At 39.0% G+C, this 12,032-nt stretch overlaps 1 protein-coding gene across 1 annotated transcript in view; it reads right to left on the reverse strand.

Annotated features, from left to right (window-relative positions):
• Positions 1 to 2,092: 2,092 nt before the first annotated feature.
• The window catches only part of LOC123235596 (proton-coupled amino acid transporter 1-like), a 39,369-nt gene continuing 29,429 nt past the window's right edge, over positions 2,093 to 12,032 (reverse strand). Inside the window, exon 10 of the mRNA XM_044661782.1 lies at positions 2,093 to 2,367. Coding sequence (XP_044517717.1) covers positions 2,093 to 2,367 — 275 coding nt within the window. The remainder of the gene's footprint in view (positions 2,368 to 12,032) is intronic.

The following is a 12,032-nucleotide window of genomic DNA, read 5'->3' on the forward strand; positions in this document are numbered from 1 at the left end:
CCTTGTCCATTCCAGTTTGTACTAATTTTTCAAGTTCCCTGACTATCCCTAACAACAGAACAGTTTGGGATGGAAAACAAAATTCCCATCAATAGGAATCAAGTTATAAATGGTTATTTGATTCTAATAGACATGAGCCCAGAATAATTCCTGAATTGTAAATCTTTGTTTCTAGAGTTTTTAGGTGTCTCTTATGCATCATTGTACATTAAAACAAACAAAACCTTTTTCAGCTCCTTCACCTGGTATCCAGCTGTGTTTGGCTTTGGAGAAAGAAAGAAGGGAAGTGGGATTCCAAACATCCTGCTGATTCCCGAGGCACAGGGTAGTCACTCCTGATGCCTTTGCCCTTGGTCACTGCATTGGCCTAAGCACTGAGTGCTCACACAGAAACCAGAGCCCTCCTTGAAGTTAAAAAGGCAAAGCAAAGATGAAGAGATGAACTTCCTCTACACCCTAAGGCACCTGAATTTCCAGGGCCACAAAGCACTTGGTGAGGGAATAGAGAGAGGTGTGAGAGGCACCAAATAGACCTTTGCTAGAATCCTCTGGGCCAACACATACGACTGAAGAATTTGTTAATGCCCTTTTGAATCACTTCCTAATCACTGAGTTAGAAGGGTGAGGATTTGGTAAAAAGTTAGATGAGTGAAATTCATCTACAACACAATAGTTCAGCCCCTTCTCAAATCCAGGACTTAGAGGCTTCCAAAACCTTAATTCAGGCTAACATGGTCCAACATGGCTTCAGATCCATAACAACTAATGTCTCTGGCATATAATGAAGCTTCATAGGAGAAAAGGATATAGATATCCTTATAATAGTGTTACCAGTGTCCCAAGTAAGCATGCCCCTTAATAGGCGACATGAAATGTGTGTGACAGGAGAGAGCTCTGGAGCTAATAAAGACTATACCACCCAGAGCTCTATGACTTAATCCTGAAACCATCAAATGCCACACACAACTTTACATGGTAGGAATTCCTCAATTGCTTTGTTTCTATACAACCTCAAGGAGCAGGTTTGTTGACTTTGACTTCTCATTATGTCAACGGGATGCATATCCCCCAGCCAGGGAGGAAAATGAGGCAGGGATACATGCTGCTAATTTAACCATACATAATATCAATAAGGACACTTTTGTGCCTTTCAATTCATTCTCATAGAGACTAGGGATCCTGGCTTACTTCTAGTGAATTATTTTCAATCTTACTGTCTTTTAGTCTTACACTGGCCTCAAGTCTTGTCCCAAGTGCATTAATATTCTCTTAGAAGGTGATCAGAAGTGCAATAGATTGTTCTCCCCCATCTTTATGCCAAATGTGCAATAAATGCTGAGAATCATTAGTTTAAATCAAGTCACGTTCTTTGCGGTGGGAACAAGGGTAAGGTTTTGTAAGAAAAAGGTGGCTTTGATGACCCCGGCAACTGTAGACTCAGAGGGATTTCAGGAGCTAAAACCTAACTCAAAAGAAAATAGAAATGTTTTGAACTTAGGTAGTACTTAACATGTTCAAAGTGCTAAGCGATGAGGAATGTGCTCACATTGTCACCCTCATATTGTAGTTTCTGAGGGAAAGATGCTGGCTGAGGTGCTCTAGAAAACAACCTGAACCAAGCCAGGATCAAGACTGTCACCTGAATTCCTCTGCTGAAACCAATTCAAGGTGCAAGCTCCCTTGGAGAGTCTAAAAGGCAAGAAAATCAGAGGTAAAAGAGTAGGGGTACTAGTCACACAGACTGACCATGATCTTGTTCTGTGGAAGCCTGGCCCAGAGGACAGGAAACTATCCAGGGTAAGTCACTGAAAAATGAAGAGAGCTGTGCTGCACTATGATCAAAGCCACAAAAGGTAGGAAGGGAGGGAAGAGGTGGGAAAGTGTTGGGGTAAATCAAGTACAGAGGGAGTACCATCACTATTGGGATTATCCTTAGTCTAACTTGTCCCACTGGCCTGCCTATTTACTAGGACCCAATCAATAGGGAAGACCATCCCCACTACCTAGCCTGCTCTATCCCAGGTCTCACCTGGGACCCTGGTGACAGACATAATGGTGGGGAGCTTTTGGTGCAGAGAACGTACTCCACAGGTCATTGAACAAAGGCACTAGTAACGTTGGAAAAGGTAGGAGATACACTTGGCTGGATCAGCTCATAGATCGCTTGGTAGGTGCCCACCACGAACCCAACAAAGCCGAAGCAGCTGATCAAGATGTCTTTAGTAATGGTGATGGGGCTCATGCCTTCTGAGTAAAACGTAGTGATCTCTAGGAGTGGAGGGATGATCAGAGCCAGGGCACTGCTGCTCACAGAGCCCACCAAGGAGATGACAAGGTCTAACCGGGGGATCAAAACGGCCAAGACACCTGCAGAAGGAGAAGAAACTTCTAATTATGATCAGCCTATAATAGAACAAGGAGACAGCGTTTGCCCTCTTTCCTTGCCATCATCTCGCATTCTCTCTTACTCTAAGCTCTGATGAAAGAGTGGTCCTTTCCCTTTCCAAAACCAATAACCCATTTACATATACCCTTAATCCCATCTCCTTTAAGTAGATTGCTCCTGCTATCATGCTCTTCTCTTTCTCATCTTCTGAAGTTTCTACCTTTCTACTGGTTCCTCCCCTATGCCTATCCCCACCCCCATCTTTGAAAACTCTCACTAGACACTACCTTCCCCTCCAGTGACTGCCTTATCTTTCTCCTATTTTCCTTAGCCAAACTCCTAAAAAATGTTGTTGCTATTGTTACCTTCACTTCCTTTCCCTCTCTTCCAACTCCCCTAAAATATAGTCCCCAGTCTTATCACTCAGCAGAAACAACCCTTTCCAAAATCACTCGGAATTTCTTAATTTCTAAATTTGACGGCCTTAACCTCAGTCTTCACCCTTTATGACCTCTTAACTGGTAGCATTTTACTTCGGCCATCATCCTCTCTTCTTGGATACTCTTTCCTCTTTAGAAATTTGTGACGCTGTTCTCTCTTGGTTCTCCTCCCAGCCACCTGATTTTTCTTTCTTAGCCTTTTTTGGTGAATTGTCAGCCACAACATACCTCCCAAGAATAGGCACATCCAAAGGCTTTAGACTTGGTCCTCTTATCTCTCTATACTCGCTCATCAGCTCACATCATAGCTTTATGATGATGACTCCCAGCTTTAGACACTTATTAACTGTGTGATCATGGACAAGTCTTTTAACCCTGATGGCTTCAGTTTCCTCATAAGTAAAATAAGCTGGAGAATGAAATGGCAAACTATTCCACCATCTCTGCCAAGAAAACCCCAAATGGGGTCATAAGAGTCAGAAACAACTGAAACAGTTGAACAAGAACAATTCTGTTCTAGGCACAATACTAGGCACCTGAAATAATGATACAAAAATGAAATAGGTCTTGTCCTCAAGGAATTTACATCCCATTGAAGGGAAATAATATATACACAGGTGAGTCGATACAAAATTATATACAAAGTAATTTGAAGGTAAAGGCATTAATCATTGGGAATATCAGGAAAGGTCTCAAATAGAAGGTGGCACTCAAGCTAGGCATGGGAAGGAAGATATGAATTCTCAGCACTGGAGGTGAAGAGGGACTTGTCCTAAGTGTTCAAAGGTCCTTTCCAGATCTGAAATTCTCTGATCCCAAGAAAACCAAAAAGAGGAAGGAGGAACAAGGAATATGATGTTCTTTCTCCTATTTTTTTCATTCTCCTGTAGCATTACTACTTGCCTCAACAAAGAGAGAGAAAACACAATGTCCTTCCAGGGAGACAGGCTACAAGCCTCATTTCCCAAAAAGATTCCATGTTCTCTGATGGGGATGTCATTTATAGGTAAGGAACGTGCCTCTAATGGAAGATCAGAGAGAATTGCATTCCTGGACCACAATGACCTCACTGTTTATTGCCTGGTTGCATTTGAGACCCAGCTGAGCTCATCTGAAGGAGGTAAAACGTTTCTTCATGAGTCAAATGCTATTAATGCTAAATGGGAATAGTGACAATATCTGTTGTAGACATACAAAGTAGACTTTCTACTTTTGGTTATGCTTAGGCCTCTGTTGATTCTTTTTAAAAAATTAAATTTTACTTAATTTTTATGAAGATGTGCCTTCCCTACCTTCCCTTTCCCTCCACTCCACCATTCCTGCTGGCCTCCAACTGAAAAAGCAAGAATACCAAAACTCCAGTCACAAACATATAATCAAATAGAGCTTGGTGGCAGCTAGATGATGCAATTTTGGTCTTAGAGTCAGGAAGATCTGAGTTCAAATCCAGCCACAGCCACTAGCTAGCTGTAAGACTTTGAACAAGTCGCTTCATCTCTATTTGCTTTATTTCCTCAACTTTAAGAATAATAATAGTACCTACCACCTAGGGTGGTAGTGAGGATTAAATGAAATATTTGTGAAATACTTAGCACAATGCCTAGGACATAGTAGGTGCTATATAAATGCTAACAATTGTTATTATTATTAAAACAAATTTTTTTACTGGCCATGGTCCCCTGCCCCTCAAAGTGTCTTAATTTGTGATGTAAATCTACTTCTCTATCTGGAGTTTGGTAACATGTTTCATCATGAGTCCTCTAGAATTGTGGATGGTCATGCTGTTGATCAGGGCTCCTAAATCTTTCAAAGTTTTTGAGTCTTTCCCAATATTGTTGTTATTTTATAAATTGTTCCCCCAGTTCTGCTCAGTTCACCCTGCATCAGTTCATGTAAGTCTCTTCAGATTACTCTGAAACCAGGACTCATCATTTCTATCACATTTATATACCATAAACTGTTTCACCAGTGTACAATTGATAGGCCTCCTTCAATTTCAAATTTCTTGCCACCACAAAAAAAGAGCTGCTATAATCATCACTTTGGTACAAATAGGTCATTTTCTCTTCCTTTTATCTCTCTAAGGGTATAACCCTGTCTATCTTCCTGAGTCCAACTTCTGAGCTTATATGTTGGATTAATCCTAACACTCTCCCAAGGTAACTAAACTCTCCTAACTGGTAAGTACCATGTTGTCTGGGAAGACGGAATAATTTCTTAGATAGTAACTTGATGCAAAAGAGGGAGCTCCGGACTTAATGTCAGAAGACCTGAGCTCTAAAATTATTAGTGTGTTACATACATGGGGTAGTCACTTCCTCTCTTAATTTTCTGTTCTGTAAAGTGTGGATAACCACAAACATGAACTTGGACAGACTTCAAGAGGCAGTAGGGGACTGAAGGACCTAGCATGTGATGGTCCCAGGGGCCACAGTTGGTCATGACTGAATGACTGAACAACAATGGGTAATAGCCCTTATATTACCAAGGTCAAAAGACGATTGAGGTCTACTTAAAAAATCCTAGAGAATCAACTAAAAAACTAATCAACAACTTTAGCAAAGTTGCAGGATACAAAATAAATGAACAAGGGGGCAGCTGGGTAGCTCAGTGGATTGAGAGCCAGGCCTAGAGACGGGAGGTCCTAGGTTCAAATCCGGCCTCAGACACTTCCCAGCTGTGTGACCCTGGGCAAGTCACTTGACCCCCATTGCCTACCCTTACCACTCTTCCACCTATAAGTTAATACACAGAAGTTAAGGGTTTAAAAAAATAAATAAATGAACATAAATCATCAGCATTTCTATATATTTCCAACACATCACAGTAGCAAGAGGTAGAAAGAGAAACACCATTTAAAATCACCATAGACAATATAAAATACTTAGGAATCTATCTACCAAAACAAACACAGGAATTATACGAACACAACTACAAAACACTTTCTAAACAATTAAAACTAGATCTAAACAATTGGAAAAACATTGATTGCTCATGGGTAGGATGAGCTAACATAATAAAAATGACCATTCTACCTAAATTAATTTATCTATTAACAAGGTTCATTTGGAAGAACAAAAGATCAAGAATATCAAGGGAAATAATGAAAAAAAAACATGAAGGAAGGTAGCCTAACAGTACCAGATATTAAACTATACTATAAAGCAGCGGTCATCAAAACGATATGGTACTGGCTAAGAGACAGAAGGGAGGATCAGTGGAATAGACTTGGGGTAAGTGACGTCAGTAAGATAGTGTATGATAAACCCAGAGCCCAACTTTTGGGACAAAAATCCGCTATTTGACAAAAACTGTTGGGAAAATTGAAAAACAATATGGGAGAGATTAGGTTTAGATCAACATCTCACACCCTACACCAAGATAAATTCAGAATGGGTGAATGACTTGAATATAAAGAAGGAAACTATAAGAAAATTAGGTGAGCATAGAATAGTATATCTATCAGATCTATGGGAAAGGGAAAATTTTAAAACCAAGCAAGAATTAGAAAAAATTACAAAATGTAAAATAAATTATTTTGATTATATTAAATTAAAAAGGTTTTGTACAAACAAAAACAATGCAACCAAAACCAGAAGGGAAACAACAAACTAGGAAAAAATCTTTATAACAAAAAACTCTGACAGAGGTCTAATTACTCAAATATACAAGGAGCTAAATCAATTGTATAAAAAAATTAAGCCATTCCCCAATTGACAAATGGGCAAGGGACATGAAGAGGCAATTTTCAGATAAAGAAATTTTATTTCAAAACTATCAATAAGCACATGAGAAAGTGCTCTAAATCTCTTAATAATTAGAGAAATGCAAATCAAAACATCTCTGAAGTACCACCTCACACCTAGCAGATTGGCTAAAATGATAGAAGGGGAAAGTAATGAATGTTGGAGGGGATGTGGCAAAATTGGGACATTAATGCATTGCTGGTGGAGTTGTGAACTGATCCAACCATTCTGGCTGGCAATTTGGAACTATGTCCAAAGAGTGATAAAAGACTGCCTGCCCTTCGATCCAGCCATAGCATTTCTGGGTTTGTACCCCAAAGAGATCATAGATAAACAGACTTGTACAAAAATATTTATAGCTGCCCTTTTTGTGATGGCAAAAAACTGGAAAATGAGGGTATGCCCTTCAATTGGGGAATGGCTGAACAAATCGTGGTATATGCTGGTGACGGAATACTATTGTGCTCAAAGGAATAATAAACTGGAGGAATTCCATGTGAACTGGAAAGACCTCCAGGAATTGATGCAGAGTGAAAGGAGCAGAGCCAGGAGAACATTGTACACAGAAACTGATAAACTGTGGTAAAATCGAATGTAATGGACTTCTATACTAGCAGTAATGCAATGACCCAGGACAATTCTGAGGGATTTATGGAAAAGAACACTACCAACATTCAAAGGAAGAACTGCAGGAGTGGAAACACAGAAGTAAAACAACTGCTTGAACACATGGGTTGATGCGGACATGGTTGGGGATGTAGATGCTAAATGACCACACCAATGCAACTATCAATAATATGTAAATAAGTCTTGACTGATCACACAGGTTAAAACCAGTGGAAATGCGCTTTGGATATGGGGAGAGGGGTTGAAGGGGAAAGTAAAAACAGGGATCATGTAACCATGGAAAATTTTTCTAAAAAAATAAAATATTTAAATATGGAAAAAATCAATCAATCAATAAATAAATAAAAAAGATGGTTGAAAGAATCAAATTTGGTGACATGTATAAAATGTTGTGGAAAAACATAAGATAAAAATAATGGATTATAACAATAACTAAATGGGCTGGTTTGATTTGCCTTTTCCCCTCCTTAAATATCCTCAAGTGGAGAGCCTAGAATCCAGAATGTCAGTGACAGAAGGGCCTTAAGAACACAGAAAATGTAGACAAGACTTTTAATTCAACATTTTAAGAGTGGGGAAACAATCACCCTAGTGCAAATATCAATAATATGGAAATAGGTCTTGATCAATGACACATGTAAAACCCAGTGGAATTGCTCATTGGCTATGGGAGGGGGAAAGGAGGAGGGGAGGGAGAGAACATGAATCATGTAACCACAGAAAAATTTTCTTAATAAAACAATTAAAAAAAAAAAGAGTGGGGGAAATAGGCTCAGAGAAGATCTTAAAGTCACATTACCAAACAAGTCAGAGAGGAAAGCAGGCTTTGTTATTTGGTTCAGCATTCTTTTCCATTTTTGTTTCAAGCTGGGTGGAAGAAGGGTCTCTAAATATTCTTCCCAGTGGAAACAGAAGAAAAACAACTGCTTGAACACATGGGTTGAGGCGGACATGATTGGGGATGTAGACTCGAAACTACCACACCAATGCAACTAACAACAATTTGGAAATAGGTCTTGATCAATGACACATGTTAAAACCAGTGGAAATACGCATCAGCCATGGGTGGGGGGAGCTTGGGGGGTGAAGAGGAAAGTAAGAGCATGAATTATGTAACCATGTTAACTTTTCTAAAAAATAAATATTAATAAATGCCTAAAAACAAACAAATAAATAAATAAATATTCTTCCCAACAGTTTGTCTCTAGATCCTCTGGTTCTTATTCCTTGTAAGGTTCAGAAAGTGGAAAATGCAGGAGACTGAGCAAAGATCAGCTTCTGGAGAGCCGAGAAGTTGGTCTAAAGGCCAACTTTACCAGAGATGCTCTCAGTTAGCAGAAAGTTCCTTAGAGGAATACTCCTACCTATTCTGCTGAGGTAAAGGATTCAAAACCAATTTCAAGGCCTGAGAATTAAAAGGGAGTGAAGAAACTTGTATAAAGGCTCAGATCTGCCAGGGGCATATCTGTTCCCTCAGGCAAATTTCCTCTTTTCTTAGTCTTTTAAGTAGACATAGTGATACTGGTCCTCTTCTTAGGAGCTGAAATGGGAATGCATTAATATCTTTAAAAGGTTCTGAGGCACCAGGGTAAAGCTTCAGAAAGAAAAAGGTGTACCTTGATCTGCTGTCTTTCTGAGCCTTTCACTTTTGTAAAATCTGAGCATTAGAATCACAGAATATTAGAGTTCTTACAGATAAGGCAGTTCAAGTCCTTCCTTTTAGGAAAGAAGAAAATGAAGCTCATAAAGGGGGAAGTATTTTGCCCACAGTCACATAGCAAGCTAGTGGTTAGTGGCTGAGATTAAATTTCCATGTTTCTAATACACTTTCTTCCTTTCTTTTTTTAATAACCCATTCTTTCTTAGTATCTGTCCTAAGCCAGAATAGCAGCAAAGATTGTCCAGAATCACCCAGCTAGGAAGTGTCGGAGACCAGATTTGAATCCAGGTCTTCCCAACTCTGAGCCAGGTGCTCAATCCACTGTGCCACCTAAAGGCCCTTCCAATACACTTTCCATCTCATTATATAACATCCAGTCTCTAAGGATGGATCCAGAAAAAAATGAAAGGAAATAATTAAAGATTAAGCCAGTTTTATCATTTGATGGCATGATGGTATTATTGAAAGGCTGCTGGCCAGGGAATCAGATTTTAGTCCCAAATCTAATTAGTCAACCTGGCCTTGGTAAAGAAAGGCCTTTTGTTCATTCTGGTGCTTCAGTTTCCAGTTGTCCAATGTCCACCTAACTTCGGAGTTGTGAGGCCACCAGCTTTCTGCAGTGAGAGTTGATGAATTATATGCAGGAAAGAGAATTAAATTTGGAGGCAGAGGACCCAAATTCAAATTCTTACTTTCCTACTGTGAGACCTGAAGGAAGTCAGTCAGGGTCTTTGAACCTCAGTTTCTATGCTGTAAAATGAAGTTGCTGGAATTACATCTGGCTCTAAATCTTATGTTTCCAGATTTGTATCTGTCAAGGATGATTTCAGACAGAACCAGTTTGGGCCTCATTTCCAAGATGGTCTGCCCTCTGAAATAACCTAGCTCAGTTAAGCAGTTAATGTTTTAGCTATGGAGGGCACTGAGAGAGAACTTGAAAAGGGCACACTCCATTCTATTTGGTTTTCTAGGATTAAAAGGATATCGAGTAGAATCTCTTTGTATCTTTTCCCAAGTAAAGTTAACTTTCCTCTCTATTCTCATTTCCTCTTCAATTATTTGAATGAATAGTTGTTTCATTGTGACCCTTATTTTAAAGCTACTAGGATCTTTGATTTAGAGCCGGAAGGAACCTTTGATTTCATTTAGTTCAGGGCCCTTTTTTTCTAGTTGAGAAAACTTTGGCCCATAGAACTTGTGCTCCAGGTCACACAGGTATTAAATGGCATAACTAGAATCTATTTTTAAAAAATTATTTAAAACCCTTACCTTCTGTCTAATGAATTAGTTCCAAGGCAGAAGAGCCATAAAGGGTAGGCAATGGGAGTTAAGTGACTTGTCAAGGGTTACATAGCCTAAGAAGTATCTGAGGTCAAATTTGAACCCAGGACCTCTTAAATCCAGATCTTGTGACTCCAAATTAAATCCTTCTCTAATTGCATAGTAATAAACCATTGTTGTGCTCTCTAAAAGAAATGGACTTGCAGTACTGTGAAAATAGCCCAAGAATTTAGGGATATTATTTATTTAATCTCAACAAACATTCATTAATTTCCTAGGATGTGCCAGACATGACCTAAATGCTAAGTATAAAAAAACCAAAAATATTAAAGTCTCTGCCTTCATGAACTTTATGTGGAGTTATATGGCAACTAGATGGTGTGCAGCTAGAAAGCTAGGATGAATTCAAAGCCAGCCTCAGATACTTACTAGCTATGTGTGACACTGGGCAAGTCATTTAACCTGTTTACTTCAGGTTTCCTATCTGTAAAATGGGAATAATAATAGCACCCACAGCCTAGAGTTGCTACAAGGATCACATGAGATAATTATAAAGCAGTAGGCATAGTGTCTGGCCCAGAGTAAGCATTATATACACTTTAGCTACTCTTCTTCTTCTTAATCTTAGCTCTACCACAATTCTCTGTATAATCTGGGGTATGACATTTTAATTAGGACTATAACATGAAAGGATTGGGCCAGATGGTTATTGAGGTCCCTTTCACCTTCAATATTCTATACTAGTGATGGGCAAACTATGGCCTGCGGGCCAGATGCGGTGCCCTGAAATGTTCTGTCCAGCCGCACAACATTATTCCTAATCTGACGAATATGAGTAGGATATAATACAATGAAACTTCAAAAGAGTTGCTTTAGAAACAGACTGACAGATGAGCATTTCCTTTCCTTTGGCCCCCTCTTTAAAAAAGTTTGCCCATCATTGGTCTATACTCAAAGTCCCCTTATAACTCTAACATTCTATTATCTGGAGATATACAAATCTAGAATACTTAGGAGAAACAAATCTTTCTTTGAGATCTAAACTCCAAGAGGAGATTAAAAGGCATGCTTCGTTCCCTATGGTTTTTGGGCTTTACATATAAAATCAGCATAAAGCTTAGCTACAGAAACTTTTTTCATTCCAAATTTACACAGCTCACAAACTGGTTCAAGAGAGCCCATTTAGAAATCTAAATCTGGCTGAGCTGTTATCTGTCTTTTTTCTTCTTTTCCTTTTGTAAGAGAGGGATAACACTACAGATCTTGCATGACTTGGTTTCTGCCAAAGACAAAAGACAAAAAGGAAAGGATGACTCAAGGACCCGGTTAGTTGGGAAAATCCATAGCACGAGGAAGAAGAGGAAAGAAGCAACTTCCCATTTTTCTTTATTTTAACCACAAAATTCTGCAGCAGTTAGCTTGGTAACTAAATGCAGAGCCTATAACAACTTTAATTGGTTCAAAGGATTAGCCAAGGGACTTCAAGATATTACAAAATGCTTTTCCTTTAGGTTAATAGTCACTAAGAATCTGACCTTTTATAACTTCTGAAGCAATACAGGGTAACCTGCAACTTCTCAAAAGAGGAACCAGTTAGGAAACCAGGAATAGGAAAGAGCTGAGTTTTGTACTCATAAAAAGAAAGATGTGTGTAAGACTAGACAATTATCAAGTAAGGGAAAAACACTGGAAATGTAAGATTTAAGATCTAATCTTCCTAATGTATGCTGATAGATGCCATCAAGGAACTGAATGATGGGAAGGAATGATAGGTTGGTCACATAGCAGGCATAAGAGATAAAACAGGTGGAGAGCCAGAGTGCTTTACTGGGGTGGAGTAATGTTAAAAAACTATTTCTAAAACTAGAAACACTTATGCTTTATCACTCATG

The sequence above is a fragment of the Gracilinanus agilis genome, chromosome 2, assembly GCF_016433145.1.
Source record: "Gracilinanus agilis isolate LMUSP501 chromosome 2, AgileGrace, whole genome shotgun sequence".
NCBI lineage: Eukaryota > Metazoa > Chordata > Mammalia > Didelphimorphia > Didelphidae > Gracilinanus > Gracilinanus agilis.